This window comes from Haematobia irritans, chromosome 3 (genome assembly GCF_050003625.1).
Source record: "Haematobia irritans isolate KBUSLIRL chromosome 3, ASM5000362v1, whole genome shotgun sequence".
Taxonomy (NCBI): domain Eukaryota; kingdom Metazoa; phylum Arthropoda; class Insecta; order Diptera; family Muscidae; genus Haematobia; species Haematobia irritans.
Genome location: NC_134399.1, coordinates 38,390,743 through 38,407,703, shown reverse-complemented (window position 1 = coordinate 38,407,703; position 16,961 = coordinate 38,390,743). Strand labels below are relative to the sequence as shown.

Sequence of the window (16,961 nt, the reverse complement as noted above, 5' to 3'; positions counted from 1 at the left end):
CTTAACTGATGAAAAATATGAAGCTTTAATAAAAAAAAAAATTAAATATATGTTCATGAATGCGAATCCCTTGGGAATCGCCCCAAAACTGAAAATGAACTTGCTCCCGATAAAACACAAAAATGTAGTGTTGTTGTTTTCTACACTCAAAAAATAGTGAACCCATCAGAAAGGAAAATTCTGGTTAATTTTAGAAAAATTTAACTAAAATGTATTACAAACACCGACATCAAGCTAATATCAAAAAAATAAGTAAATATTTTTCGACAAATTAAAGAAAATTTATTTAAACATAATTATTTTTTCACTTGTTAAAAAAATGTCGTAGTTTGAAGAAAAAATTTGGAGTACAAAATTGAAAAAAAATGCTTTAGCGACATACGAAGTTCAACATGGGAGCATTTGTGATAAAATTGACATCTTTTAAGAATTTCTGAACTATTTTGTGGGAAATAGGAATTTAGTTAATCTTTATGCTTTATTTGTGAACAATTTTAACTAACGTACGCAAAAAAATCAAGAAAACTTTCTCAAAACCATAATAATTCCATATACTAAAATAGAGCCAAAGCTAATTTAGTGGCCTAGAGGCCTCACTTTTTTTGAAAGCATATAATTTTTTGGGGTCCCATTTGATTTAGGGTGTGGGGTTAATTTTCATGGGCCCACATTCATAGCGCCGAGCAAATATAAACTGATTCTAAAATTTGATGTTATTTCTTTTTTGCTTTTGAACAATAAAATTAAGAAAATATAACGCATTACTATAGTACATCACATACCAACCACCCAGTATATGTCACTTAAAGCCATTTCGATTTTGCATTTAATTATAATTCCCTTGATGTAGCGGACCGTTGAATTTATTGGATATTGCTATAATATTTGCCTAATAGCACCAGAGTATAATCCAAGAAAGCTACAGAAAGTATCGAATTCCTATTGCCTAGGAAAAATACAGGTTGCGATGCTGTATCATTGAGAAGTACTTCGTATATAAAATTTAAAATATACGATTTAAAAATAGAGTTATTGACCAGCAATTATCAAGCGCCTATTGACCTTGATTACCATACAAAATATTTCATTTTGTTTAAAGAATAAATTTATCTCTTTATTTAAACTAACATATGAATGTAATCTAATGAAAAATTAAAACTAGGCAAACAAAAACAAAACAAAAAAAAACAAAACAAAAAATAAATAAATAATATATTCAACCATGCTTACAACTCTCTGTGTATTGTTCCATCTCTTTCTCTCTCAATCTTTTCAGAGCCGCTTGTTAGAAGATGCATCCCTTCTATGTAATTCATGGTCAGCACGCCAAAATGTAAGTGAAGTCAACAGACAAAACAATCTCCTTTCCATATCTCCATGTGTGCCACTGCATATAAACATTCTCACTTGTATGCCAAAGAAAGCCCTTTTGTGCGTATGTTTGTCTGTATGTGTGCCGACTCAAAAATTTCAGTGATTATTCTCCTCCTTTTTTTGTTATTGTTTGTTGTTCAGGACAAAGAAGAGGAAAAAAACAGAAAAGAAAAACTAAATTAAACATTTATGATTTATAAGCTCTGCGATATGCATACTTATAAGGTGAAGTATATATGTATGTAAGCTCCTTCTCATATACATGGCCAGGTATGGTTGTGTATACAATAGAGGTGTGCACGTGACACGAAATTATCGTGACTCACGAACATTTTCGTGATTCGTGCGTGAGTCGTGAGTCACGCTCATGAAAACAGCGTGAGTGTGCGTGAGCGTGATTAACAAACCAAAATGTCGTGCGTGAGCGTGAGTCACGAAAATAATATCTTCGTGAGTGTGCGTGAGTAACCAATTACACTCACGAAAATATTCCTGCTCACCAACATAAAACCCTTAAGAGTTAAATTCAATTACAATTTTAGTGACACCTAGGATGTTAAGAGTTTAATAACACTCTCGATTTTAATAATGCTCATGTTTTCCGACACTTCGGTAAGGTAAATTAATCATAAAATTATTCGTGAGTCACGATATTTTTCGTGAATCACGATATTTTTCGTGTGTCACGGTATTTTTCGTGATTCACGACGTTTTCGTGCGTGAGTGTGCGTGAGTACAAATTTTCTTTTCGTGAGTGTGCGTGAGCGTGAGTCCTACCAAAAAATATCGTGCGTGAGTGTGCGTGAATATGATTTTTCAGTCGTGAGTGTGCGTGAGCGTGAGTAAACTATTACTCACGTGCACACCTCTAGTATACAAGCGAGTGCGATACATACATATAGGCAGAGGTTAACATGTATTTTAACATGGCATCTTCTATGTGTATATTTTACACATATACTTTTTATGAGTGTGTATGTCGAATTTAAGGATATCCGTTGCATCTACTTATACATACATGAATTTACTCATAGACACACACACATACACCTAAATAGGTTTAATGTGTATGAATATGCGAGAGATTGTGTGTGTGTGTGTGCATAAAACATGCAAATATTTAATAAAAATACAAGCGTTTTGTGGCGTTTTTACTATTCCGGTCTTGTTGCTGTGTTACTGAATTTTATGTTTACTGTCGCATTGTCCACTATTATTGCGTTTGTTTATTACGAAATTAAAACATCAAGCGAAAGCAAAAGTGAACAAAAAAATAACTTGCCATGAACCACATTTAATGCGCTTTACAGACTATCAGTTATTCCGGACGACAGTGCTCGTGTCGAACATATCCCATACACTCGTATTGTGCACATTATAAGTTAAGTCCGAAGGCATAATCGATACTGCTACATGTTTATGGGATCGATAACACATTTACCGATTATTTAGTCATCGCCGACAAGTCGTATCGATCCGAAACACTGTAAGATTCTTTACAAACACCGACATTCCGTCCGGAATAACTGATAGTCTCTAAAGCGCATAACATTTCATTCGACCAGGTATTTTAATTCAGAGTAGACATACTCGTACCTTAGGAATTTAATGCCATTCAAGAGTCAGACCAATATCTGTTAGACGAATGTTCACTAAAACAATTTTTGGCGTGAACACAAAGATTTCTTATAGGATGTGATGTTTGTTTAGAACAAAAGAGGAATTTATCTGATAAAAAGATTTATTACTTGACCAAAAGTCGAAAAACTTATCATTGATGGTGTTTTATATAAAACACCTTACAAAGCTGCTGAAAATTCAGCAGGTTTTTTTTGCTGGGATCCTAACATTGATTTTGATATTGATTCCGAGCCAAAGATGCGACTTTAAAATACAAACTTTTTTAGGAAGCTATCTAAATTTAAATCTAGGCTCTAAAAATTAAAATTGGGATCACGGTTTCCAGAATTGTTCCAACAAAGACAGGAAATTGTTTTTCCAGAAAACAACTTGCAACAGATAACACACAATTATCAGTTGTTTTACTCAAAAGCAAATCATTTACACTCAAAAAAAGTTTACTTGGATCCAACGATTTTGACCGTCATTTAAGGATTTTGGTATTGATTCCAAGCCAAAGATGCGGCTTATTTAAAAAAGGAAATTTGTTAGGTATCTTTGTACACTGAAAAAAATATTGTCGTGAGGTCAAAGATTTCATGTCTTTAAAATACGAATGCACATTTTGCTTGGCATAGAAGACGTATTTCTCTAATATAAAGTTTTTTTTTTGTACACTGAAAAAAATATTGTCGTGAGGTCAAAGATTTCATATCTTTAAAATACGAATGCACATTTTGCTTAGCATAGAAGACGTATTTGTCTAATATAAAGTTTTTTTTTCCTTGTCCAAAAGTCGATAAACTTTTCAATAAAGTCGTTGTGCCTTATAGTTAAGTGATTTGACTTAAAAATGGGTATCATGGGTATGAAAGAAAAAATGTTTGGGCTAAGGTCAACTTGACTTTAATAATTCAGAAAAATTCTTTAAATTTAATGAAATTGTCTTTAAATTTGTTGTCTTTTTTGCATCTTGACTACAAAGCAAAAAAACGTTCAAAAATAGGACATGTTTTCCAACACTTTATTTTAAAGACGTTTCTTACTTGAAACATAGCATAATTTCTACTGGAAGTCGAGTATTAATTTGGAAAATAAAGTTTTCGTTAACTCGTTTTTAAAGGACTTTGATAGCATATGAAGAAAAAAAAGCTGAAAATGAAAAATTAAAATTTGCTTCCTAGAAACAAGTACACAAAACCCAAATTTAAAAGAGAATTGTGTCTTAAAAGTATCCTTACTTGTATTCTCCGCTTCTTTGGCTCGGAATAAATACCAAAATTTTTAAAGTAAAGACAAAATCTTTGGAACCGGTCATGCTTTTTTTCAGTGTACCTTTAAATCTGGGATTAAATTAAATTAAAATTAGATCTCACTTATGAAATTTTCATTCTCTTTTTACGATATATTAATAATATTAAATATATTATAAAGAATTTCATGTACAAACAAATTCCATTTTAAAAATCCAATCTATTTCGGGAGCAAAATATTATTTTCTCGCCAAAAATGTACATGGTTGCTGAAATAATATACATAATTTCCGAGAAAATAACATAGTTGCGGAAACTATGTTACATGTTTGCCGTCCAAAAATGACATTTTGCTCTTGAAACATGCTTGAGGGATCATATTTCTTCTCTGGGTGTAACAGACTCAATGTTTCTTTAACTCAAAAATGTTTTTCTTTACTTTAAAGAAAATGTGTATTAGTTCAAAGATATATACATTTAACGGAGGGACGAAATTTTCTAAAATTTGTGTCTTAAATTTAATAAAAACAAAAATTATAAACTTTATTTTAATTAAAATTTCATTATTTTAAAGTAATTTGTCCTTAGTATTGTGTAAATTGCGCATTTTAGGTTACGCAATCAAATTTAGGTTACGCAATCTTTATTACCACGTAAATATTTTCTTCAATGTGTGAAATATATTTAACAATGGTAATGGATAATGGAAGTGTAGTACAAAATAGGAATATATTTTTATACCCTCCACCATAGGATGCGGGTATATTAACTTTGTCATTCCGTTTGTAACACAACGAAATATTGCTCTAAGACCCCATAAAGTATATATATTCTGGGTCGTGGTGAAATTCTGAGTCGATCTAAGCATGTCCGTCCGTCCGTCCGTCTGTTGAAATCACGCTAACTTCCGAACGAAACAAGCTATCGACTTGAAACTTGGCACAAGTAGTTGTTATTGATGTAGGTCGGATGGTATTGCAAATGGGCCATATCGGTCCACTTTTACGTATAGCCCCCATATAAACAGACCCCCAGATTTGGCTTGCGAGGCCTCTAAGAGAAGCACATTTCATCCGATCCGGCTAAAATTTGGTACATAGTGTTAGTATATGGTCTCTAACAACCATGCAGAAATTGGTTAATATCGGTCCATAATTACATATAGCCCCCATATAAACCGATCCCCCGATTTGGTTTGCGGAGCCTCTAAGAAAACCAAATTTCATCCGATACGGCTGAAATGTGGTACATGGTGTTAGTATATGGTCTCTAACAACCATGCAAAAATTGGTCCACATCGGTCCATAATTATATATAGCCTCCATAAAAATCGATCCCCCGATTTGGCTTGCGAAGCCTCTAAGAGAAGCAAATTTCATCCGATCCGGCTGAAACTTGGTACATGGTGTTGGTATATGTTCTCTAATGACCATGCAAAAATTGGTCCACATCGGCTCATAATTATATATAGCCCCCATATAAAACGGTCCCCAAATTTGACCTCCGGAGCTTCTTAGAGGAGCAAAATTCATCCGATCCGGTTGAAATTTGGTACGTGGTGTTAGTATATGGTATCCAACAACCATGCAGGAATTGGTCCATATCGGTCCATAATTATATATAGCCCCCATATAAATCGATCCCCAGATTTGTCCTCCGGAGCATCTTGGAGGAGCAAAATTCATCCGATCCGGTTGAAATTTGGATCATGGTGTTAGAATGTGGTCTCGAACAAACACGCACGAATTGGTCAATATCGGTCCATAATTATATATAGCCCCCATATAAACCGTTCCCCAGATTTGATCTCCGGAGCCTCTTGGAGGAGCAAAATTCATCCGATCCGGTTGAAATTTGCAACGTGGTGTTAGTATAAGGCCGCTAATAACCATGCCAAAATTGGTCCATATCGGTCTAAGTTATATATAGCCGATCCCCAATCACACAAAAATTGGTCCATATCGGTTCATAATCATGGTTGCCACTTGAGCCAAAAATAATCTACCAAAATTTTATTTTTATAGAAAATATTGTCAAAATGTTATTCCTATAGAAAATTTTGTCAAAATTTTATTTCTATAGAAAATTTTGTCAAATTTTATTTCTATTGAAAATTTTGTCATAATTTTATTTCTATAGAAAATTTTGTTAAAATTTTATTTCTATAGAAAATTTTTTCAAATTTTATTTCTATAGACAATTTTTTCCAAATTTTATTTCTATAGAATTTTTTTTCCAAATTTTACTTCTATAGAAAATGTTGTCAAAATTTTGTTTCTATAGAAACTTTAAACTTAATTATATACGTATTTAATCCGCCTTATTTAGTTTAATATATACCACGTATGGACTATGTGGTATATATTACGGTGTTAGTAAGTTTTAAGATACCTTGCCATCGGCAAGTGTTACCGCAACCCAAGTAATTCGATTGTGGATGACAGTCTTCAGTAGAAGTTTCTACGCAATCCATGGCCTGGCCTGGCCGAACTTACGGCCGTATGTACTTGCTTTCATTTCGGGTTCGATTGGGATGCCCAAATTGAAACAGATTTCTAAGAGTTTGTCCGAGACTGGTTCCTGAGGACCTGTCTATGGGGTGCTCTTGCTAAATTGTCCCAGGACGTTTCCTTTGGGATGAGTCTAAGACGCGTTTTAAAATGTAAATTTACCCCGTCAATGACAAACCCATGTTAAAGTGACCGGTCCCTTCCATACGTTTAGACCAGAACTGGGACTGGTCCATACACACCAGGGACTAGTCCTGTACCAGTTCTGTGGTTGATCCATTTCCCGTAGGGTAGTTACATTTTATTATTTTATTATAAAATTTATTATTTTTTATAATATATTTTCCGCAGCCCATTTTATTTATATTTTTAAGTATGTCTCAAACATTTTATGAACTAAACATGGGTATAAAGTACAATGACCGTACATATCAGTTTAATATGAACTAAAGCAGAAGTGAATTTTCGTACGATTCCCAAAAATAGTAACCATGAACTACTGTATGGTTAAAATGGTCATGATATGGCGGCAATGATTTTTTTTCCTTTACTAATGCAAGTTTAAAAAATCAAAATTATTACTTTAAAGTAAAAAAAATATTTTCTAAATACCCACCACCACACTGAAAAAAAGTGAACCCTCCAGGAAGAAAACTTTCGGTTAATTTTAGAAAAATTTTAATATTTTTAGAAAATTTTAACTAAACAGTATTACAAACGCTGGCATCACTCCGATGTCATTAAAATAAGTAAATATTTTTCGACAAATTCAAGAAAATTTATTAGACATAATTAAGTATTTTCACTTGTTAAAGAAAAATTTGTAGTTTGAAGGAAAAAATGGAGTTCAAAATTGCAAGAATGTCTTTAGTGACATACGAAGTTCATGATGAACGCATTTGTAAAAATATTTGCAAATTTAAAGAAATACTGAACTATTTTGTGGAAGACACGAATTTAGTTAATATTTATGCTTCATTTGGGTTTTAGTTAATTTAACTAACGTACGCAAAAAATTATTGGAGTAAAAGAAACTTTCTCCAAACATAATAATTCCACGAACTAAAATAAAGTTAAATTGGCTTTAGTGAAATAGAGATTTCACTTTTTTTCGCAAATTCGTACTTCTCACAAAATAGTTCATTATATCTTTAAATGTGTAAATTTTACTACAAATGCGCCCATATTGAACATCGTATGGTACTAAATACATTCTTACAATTTTGAACTCCAACTTGTTCCTTCAAACTACAAAATTTTCTTTAAGAAATGAAAAAAAAGAACATAATTATGTTTAAACTATTTTCTTGAATTTGTTGAAACATATTTACTTATTTTGGCGTGATGTAAGCGTTTATAATACTGTTGGGTCCTGGTGGGTTCACTGTTGTAATACTGTTGTTGTAGATTTAAAATTTCAGAACAATTTGAGTTTCAGCCAAATCGGAGAAAAATTGGGGTTATTAGACGCCCAAGAAGTCAAATCGAAAGATCGGTCTATATGGGGGCTATACCAAACCATGAACCGATATAAACCATATTCGGCACACATCTTTGTGGACCTAAAATAGCTCTAGATTTCCAATTTCAGGTAAATCGGATGAAAATTCCGGTGCTTAGATGCTCAAAACCCCAAATCGGGGTGTTGTTTTATATTGGGGCTATCTCAAAATATAGCCTATCTTCGAACCCTACTAACATTATCTTGTATACGCACAGAAAATTATTTATTTTTTCCTCCGAAATGAAAGTTTTTTTATTGGTAAATGTCAAAAGGAAAATAAATTGGCACCCGTTGCCACATTTGTCCCCAACGAGAACGAAAAAAATTCGTTGGTCTAAAATTTTTTACTTGTACAGCTCCGTCCATATTTTAATATTTCTTATTAATTTTATTGTAATTTTAATTTTTATATTTAATTAAATTCAAAAGTTTTTATAGTACTATTCCAATTTTATACACTTTTCTAAGCTTCTTTTATTTAAATTTTCTACTGAAATTATGTATGAATGCATTTTCTATCATTACAGGGTGATATTTTTGCTGGAATCAATGATGGCATATTAAGCAGAGCGGAAGCGCTTTCAGCGATAGACATAGGAAAACACCAAGCGCCTCATGTACATCCCTCGCAAATGACCTCCCAAATGAAACATGATGTTATGTACCATCATCATAGCATGGGAGGTCCTCCGCAAAGGCCATTGCAGGTAAGATCTCTCATGCAGACACATTACCATGGCAAATAAATTAAATATAGTCATTCGTTCACTCCTCTATACACAACACAACACAACACTTGATTATAAAGTTTAATTTGAGTGCGAAACAGAGGCGTGGGTGTGTGTGTGGGAGGTATACCAGTACCAATTTCAGCTAGTCAACAATCCAATTGGGGCAATGTGTCTGTCTGCCATTCACCGAAGTCATTTTTTATTTATTACTCTTTCGTCTGCAATGTGGCATAAAACTGAAGCATTTATCCCCCTGCATTTCATTGAAATTTGTAGGTTTGTGTTTAAAGAAAAATTATACAAATAAAAATAAAAAATAACATGCTCGACAAACAGGATGTATGCTCCCAGTTTTTGTTTCCTTGGGAAACGGAAGGAATCGTTTTATTGCCGACATGCGAGAGTTTTTTTTTATATGGCAATGTTAATGAAGAAACTATGTGTAGGAATGAAATACTCCAGAGATAAAAATGAATTAAATTCTTTTTTGTGGGGTGGCGGAAATGTTAAAACAATTTCCCAGAAAAAGAATGAGCATAATTCGCTATCTTCACATCATTTCATATGAAATTCCTTTATATCGCACATTTTATACCATGTCCTCTTTTTCACTCACATCCAAATGAATTCATGTCATTCTTTGAATTAAACCTTTAGTCAGAATTCCAGACTAATTTCGATTAAAATCTTATTTATTATTATTATTTTTTTTTTTGTTGAGTAAAATCAATTGATTGAAGGTGACGAGAGATTTTCATTGCACTGATATTCAGGCCTGTTCCCATAATCGTAATCGCAAAAAATTTGCGATTTCTCCAATTAGACTTGTTCCGGTCATCGCAAATCGCAAAAATTTTCCAATTTCAAATCGATAAGACTTGCCTCTGTGCATTCAAAATAAATTAATAATTTTTTCAAAGATATTGTGCAGTTTGGATAAAACATGCTTAACAATTAATTGCTATATGTCTTGGCAGTAAATCAAAAATATAAAATATCGAAATAATGTACTTGTAAAGTAATAATCGTGTATATTTTGGAGCGACCCCATTTTGACACAATCTACTGAAGGAAAGTTTTGCGATTCGCATATCGTGTTCCAAATATTACGATTTTATTTAGAAACTGGTGAGAATGAAACTCAATGCAACACTGAGTAGCGTGGCGCCATAATTATTTTGTAATTTTGCTAATTTTGCGGCGTCGATGTATTTCGAAACAGACAATTGCATTCACAAAGCCATTCGTTGTAACTTGCAGATTCATTTATTGTTTTCTTTTTCAAAAAAAAATTGCTGGACTAAAATGTTTTTTCTTTAACAGCTGATTTTAACAGCTATGACACATTTTGGAATTGAAATTTTGCGATTTTCAATTCCATACACTTTCCCGCGATTTCCAGAACAAGCAATTATAAATCGCACGATTTTATTTTCGATATAAATCGCAAAAATTTTGTGAAATTGGGAACAGGCCTGATTTATTTTTTTTTTTTGGGTTGTTGGCAGAGAATGAAACTGCCGAGTCACTCCGCCGATTTTAGCTACTGCCGATTACTTTTGAGTAAACGGCGTCGCTAAGGATGATGGCGACTTACCTCGATTAAAATGTATCCGCCAAATAATCAAAATATATTAATTATTATCAAAATGTATTAAAATAATTATAGACATCACTTTGCTTATTTTGCAAGGTACTAAAGAATATTTGTGCAATTTTCTATAGCCGTTATGAGTTTCTGAATATTTTTCAGAATATTTTTTTAAAGAAATAATATTCAACAGCTGGCCAACATTGAAATGTTCCGCAGCTGGCCATTGAAATTCCAATTTTCCCAATTTTTGAGTATGTCTCAAACATTTTATGAACTAAACGTGGGTATAAAGTTCAATAAGCGTACACATTAGTTCAATATGAACTAGGACAAAAGAACATTTTCGTACAATTCCCAAAAAAAGTAAGAATGAACTACTGTATGGTTAAAATGGTCATGATTTGGCGCCAATGATTTTCTTCTTTACTTTTAGTTAATTTCTTCTTCCATGGGAGGATGTAATTTCGTGAACTGCAGTTAAAATGTACAACAGGCCATTCAATTTTTCTGATTTTAGCAACGCTTTGTGGAAATCTCAAAATGTGGAGTAGAATTTAGTTCAATTTTCGCACGAGGTAGTTCATTCTTAATACTATAAAACAGTTTACTTTTTTTCGGTGAAATCAGAGTGACTGCGTAATTAATATCTGGATTGAGAAAGAGAGAAGACCCAACACAAACTAATTGGTTTGATTCCGGAGAGAAGATTAAATGCATGATCTGTAGACCCTTTGACACAGACTTGGAATCAATACAAAAATCCTTAAATGAGGATGAACATCTTTGGATCCGAGTAACCTTTTTTGAGTTGTAGTATTACGGCCCCATTGATGAATTGCCGCATTGGACCTTCAAGGCATCTTGCGATTAGCATACGTAGATAATTGGAAAATTTCCTCGAATGGAAAGACATAATGAAGAGCATCATCATTACAGGCGTCAGGGGTTGCATCGAAAGCGCGTCGTTCCACTTGACATAAGTTCCAGACGACACCTTACAATTTGATTGAAGTGTGGGAGCGTGTTCAAGGAATGGGCGTGTAAACATCCACACACTTCGTACTTGTAATAGTTTCTTCCTTCCCCGGTTCATTGTTTTCCACCCAGAGAAGAAATGAAAAGACAAACAGGTTGTGCAATTTGAAATTTGATTACAATCAAGTTTTAGGCAAACCAATAACTTAAGAGCCTTTGAGCGATGAACCCCTTGATTTGATAAAGTAGCAATTGTACGATGAGAATATTCCACATGCCTTATGTATTTCACTGACATTTTTAACGGCCAGGTATGGGTTTGTGCCAAGTTGGACTCACTCCATCAGACATACAGAAGTACCCGTGTAACAACAATACAATTAACGACACAATTCCCAGTACTTACCTGACGAACGACCGTCACGTGTCCATTTCCCAGGAGGAAAACCACCGTGTTTGGTAACACTCGTTGGGCCAGTTATGTTTGTGTGTGTGTCTAGTTTACTCTATACATATGTATGTATGTGTATTGCTTTAATTGTATTAAAAAATCGAAAGCCAAATGAAACTCATTCTCGTTATTAGCCAAACTGTCAAAAATTCAATTAAAACAACAATAAAATCAACTAGGACTGCTTGAGCTAGGGTTCTATCTTTCGCCGGTGGAAAATGACAAGACGATGTGAGAGAGAGAGAGGAAGAGTGTGTGTGCCCGAGTGATTGTAGTTTGGTGGTGGTTGAGAATGTGGGTGGTTTAGGTGGTATTATGCTACAATTACGACCAACCATAACAACACTAATAATAATTAATCAAACAGCAAACACACCAGCAACAACAACAACAACAACAACATCTTTCAACTCAGAAACATTTCATATTATAATTATAATAATGAAGGAGTTAAGAGCAACGATGAGATCCACTGATGACATTGAGTATAATAATCTGCAACTCATTCGCTACCTGTAATCACCGTTAACCTCTATGTATTCGCTAAGGGTTGCCTCTTGTACTCACGTATATTAAATTCTACGATAAATATTCCATGTATCGGTATACAATTCTAGTGAAAAAGAGTTTCCAAAAATGTGACTAGTTCCATTCGAATTAGGGATACAAAAATCGACTTTTCGATTATTTAATTTTTGTCGAAATTGTGAAAAAGTCAAAAAATCAAATCGATCAATAGAGGGAATATAATGCAAATCTTTTTATTAACTGTGAGAATGTGTGTCGATAACATCATTTTTTTTTAAGTTGTTAACTCGAAATTCCAAATTTTGAAAAACCTAACCCTATTCCTATTTCATGGGCCTAGCTGAGCTTTAAGTCTGGGGGAGTGATATTTCTATTTTCAGGCATGTCCAAAATGAGTCAAAAGGTTTATAGCATGTTAGTCTCATGGAGAGTGTGCTCTCTGACATTCCAGAACCGTAGGTCATCTAGTTACAAAGATTGCTGGACACAGTTATTAAAAAAGAATTTAATTGAGAATATTGTCCTTAAGGCTGTAGAATCCTATTCTGAAGTTTTAATGAGCCTAGCTGTGTTTTATGTTTGGGGGAGTCACTTATACATTCATGGGACTTTTCGGGCATTTAATTCCTCTTTAAGAAAAGTAATCATTTTAAAGAAAATTAACTTTTCCAATTGTTGCTTTGGATCATTCCTCACCAAGTTATAGTAAAAATTTGTCATAAGAGTTGTGATATCATTCTGCTTTTGCAGATTTATATTCGATTTTAGCGGCTAAACTCAAACTTAATACCCACCTTAAAGAAGGAAGAGGCGTATGTTTTGAAGAAATTGGTATTTTCTGTTAACCGCAAAAACCGGGTTTTGACCATCGGTTAAACGGTTTTGTATACCTCAATGGGGTTTCTTTGTTTCTTCCGATGTCGAACTTTTGTAGAAAAGTACTGAAAATGAGCTACAACTGACGACTTACAACTCTTTTTCACTGAGTAACACGAAATAATATTTTACTACTCTATTCTCCATAGTTTTTGTTGAATTTAGAGCTTTTATTAAATTATAAATATGACAACTTTCTGAATTATTTTTATTTGACGTTATCTAAATTCTAATCATGTAAATATGATATTTTAAAAGATAAATCAAACTTTTGTACTTCCGTCTGTCAAAACTTTCCTTCTCTTTTTATCCATCATCGAAGCTCCATCGTTCTTCTGTACGGTATATGAATTTATCAATATTTAATAAAATATCTGAATTAAACGTAAACTGATTTTCACATTATTCGATAAAATTGAAGAGATATATTGTATCCTTCACTCTAAGAAGAAATATTCTCCTTCGGAACGAAATTTTGGTCATATGAAATTCCGCTTTGTTGTTAAGTCCTTTTTTTGAGACCAAATAAACCCGAATATATTAGAACCCAGCAAAAAAATTTGGAAGTTCTTCCAAAGGCACAACTTTAAAAGCACTTCCAGAAGAAGCACTTCCAATGATGTTCTTTATTTTAACTACCCAGGAAGTTATTTTAATTAAATTTTTTATAACTTGGTTTTTTCATACTTTTAATGAATAACTTTAACTTTTTTTGTTTCAAATAGGTTAAAAACAGTGTAAGAATTCATAAAATGGTACAAATCATTTAAATTTTGTCGAGAAAAATGCTAAATCCATTCTGAAAAAATTGTGAATTTTTGAAAATATTTGAGGTCAAACGTTTCCGACAAGCGTTAGAATCCATTAAAAATTATAAAAAATTATAAAAATTATTTATTTGACAAAATATCACAGAATTTTTTAATTTACATCCAAAACATTGAATTCGGATCACACCTAAAGAAGTGATGCAAATTCAGTGCAACGGCTGTTGAAATGGAGGACTTCCGTCCTATGACAAGCCCATGTTAAATTCATCGCTTCTGCGTCAATTTGGCACAATTTCCGGATCCAACTTCTGGGAAGCTTTGTGACGATTGTCCAAAATCATTGTTATTTGCTTCTAAGGAAAATTTTTAATTTCAAATATTCAAATTTTCTATTACAGCATGAATTAATCCTTAGCTTTTTTTAATAAAATTTATGTGTTTAAACTTATTTTCACTAATTTTTTTTCGGTTTTAACCGGTTATAAACAAAATAAAAAACCGAAAACCAGTTTTTAAAAAATTGTGATTTACGCATACACCGAAAACCGATGTTTGGGCATTTATAGGAAAAGTTAAAAGTGATATATTAGGCCCAAGCTTATAGGTAAGGTGCTATTAGGTGGCAGTCCGATATATGAGGCTCACTTAGACTTCTTTTCTTCCTTCTCTCTCTTGTCACTGAGTGCTGTCCGATTCCATGTTAAACTCAATGACAAGGGACCTCCTTTTTATAGCTGAGTCCGAACGGCGTTCCACATTGCATTCCCTTACACATAAAAAAAAATCTGATTCAATCACGAAAGTAATTGATCCAATTAATTTTTTAATTGAAATGTCTTCAATCACAGAAATGATAGTATCAATTTAAAAAAATAATTGACAGTCAATTAAGAAATTAATTAATCCAATTAAAAAATTAATTGATAATATTATTTTGTGTGATTGTTTTTTATTTCAATAAAAAAATTGTTGAATCAATTAACGTTTTAATTGAATATTTGTTAAAACTCAATTAAGATTTTAATTAGAAACATTTTCGTGAACATTTTTTCTGTGTAGAGAAGCTTTGAAACACTCAGAAATGACACCTGCATTACTGATAATTGACAGTCAATTAAAAAATTAATTGATCCAATTAAAAAATTAATTGATAATATTAATTTGTGTGATTGATTTTTATTTCAATAAAAAAATTTGTTGAATCAATTAAAGTTTTAATTGAATATTTTTTAAAACTCAATTAAGATTTTAATTGGAAACATTTTCGTGAACATTTTTTCTGTGTGGAGAAGCTTTGAAACACTCAGAAATGACACCAGCATTACTGAGGTGCTGGTAGCTTTTTGGTGTTCGGTCGAAGCAGGAATCGAACCCACGACCTTGTGTATGCAAGGCGGGCATGCTAACTATTGCACCACGGTGGCTCTCCAAGCTAGTAGAATCCCCTCTCCAAAATGTCAGATGCGTAGGTTCTCTAGTTAATGAGATAAAGGGGGAATATTCATGTACTTTCTAACAACTGAAAACATTGCTGGGCCACAGCAATAAATAAATTTTTGATTTATGGTTAAACAAACTATGTTAAAAATTCTCTAGATTAAATCCACCTAGAGTTTAGTGGCAAATTGCCTGAGAAGTAAAGTTTTAATGGCTGTATACTTGATGAGTGTGGCCATAGCTGCTGAGTATGACAGTCTGACGCCAGTAAGATGGTCATGGGAGAGTGGGATCCCTGAACATATATGTTATGTGGAGGACCCAGACACCGATATTCTATTCCGATTACCAGGCTATAAATAAACTGTAAAACTACTCAAGGAAAGTAGGACGACAATCGGGAGGGTCGTGGAAATAATGACCCCCTAGAATTGAGAGGACATCTGCCCCGAATTGGAGCAGCAGAGTATGGTTCATGTAGTTCGTGTTTTGAGAATTATGAGACCTTGGAACACTACCTTTGTTACTGTCCTGCCTTTATAAGGCGGTGAAGAGGTGATTTGGGACTTGTACCAGCGACAGAGTTCCTGGAATCAAAAAGGGTGCGATGGAAAGAAGTTAGAGCCCAAAGCGAGGCGAATACTGGCTTATACCTCCCCCGTCAACCTAACCTAATAAATGATGGCATAAGTTCATATGCAGACTGATAACGTGTAATAAAATCCTTGGTCTCTGTGTTTCTCAACTACAGGATAGACTGCCCCAAATCTCTCAACGAGATAACTCAGCAGTACAGTATTCACCTAATATGGATGAAATTACCAGGGGACTACAAAGAGAATATCGAGGTTAGGAACTACTTTACACATTCGAGGCGATTTATATTCTGTTGGTATGCCTCGGGCTTATACTGCTTGAGTCTGTTATGATGACGAATGTCCAATGGCAGAATTGCAAGGGTTGTAACGACACAAAGCAAATATGGCCCCATCTATAATAAGCGGTTGCTGACTTACAGTCGAGTGGGCACGATGCGCAGAAAAAGGAATCAACTAAAAATCTGTTGTGTGAATGTCGTGCAGTTTGTGTGAGACCTAAGCGTGAAATATTTAGACCGGAACCTATTTTTTTACACCGGAACATAGACAATTAATTTATTAATTCACCTAGGTAATTGACACTATCGTTTCTGTGATTGCAGCAATTAATTATTAATTAATTGGATCAATTAATTTTGTAGTTGAAGCTAAATCTTGAATGGCATATTTTAGACAAACGAAGTTTTTCTTTGACACACAAGAAATTCATTTTAAAGCAAATAAAAGAGATTAGAGGCTT

At 33.3% G+C, this 16,961-nt stretch overlaps 1 protein-coding gene across 4 annotated transcripts in view; it reads left to right on the top strand.

Annotated features, from left to right (window-relative positions):
• Positions 1 to 16,961, top strand: part of acj6 (abnormal chemosensory protein 6) — a 102,071-nt gene that overhangs the window by 28,697 nt on the left and 56,413 nt on the right. For 2 of the 4 annotated variants that reach the window (XM_075300359.1, XM_075300360.1), the window contains exons 2-3: positions 1,277 to 1,333; positions 8,789 to 8,968. In XM_075300359.1, coding sequence (XP_075156474.1) covers positions 1,277 to 1,333; positions 8,789 to 8,968 — 237 coding nt within the window. The remainder of the gene's footprint in view (positions 1 to 1,276; positions 1,334 to 8,788; positions 8,969 to 16,961) is intronic. The other 2 variants (XM_075300361.1, XM_075300362.1) reach the window with 1 other exon arrangement.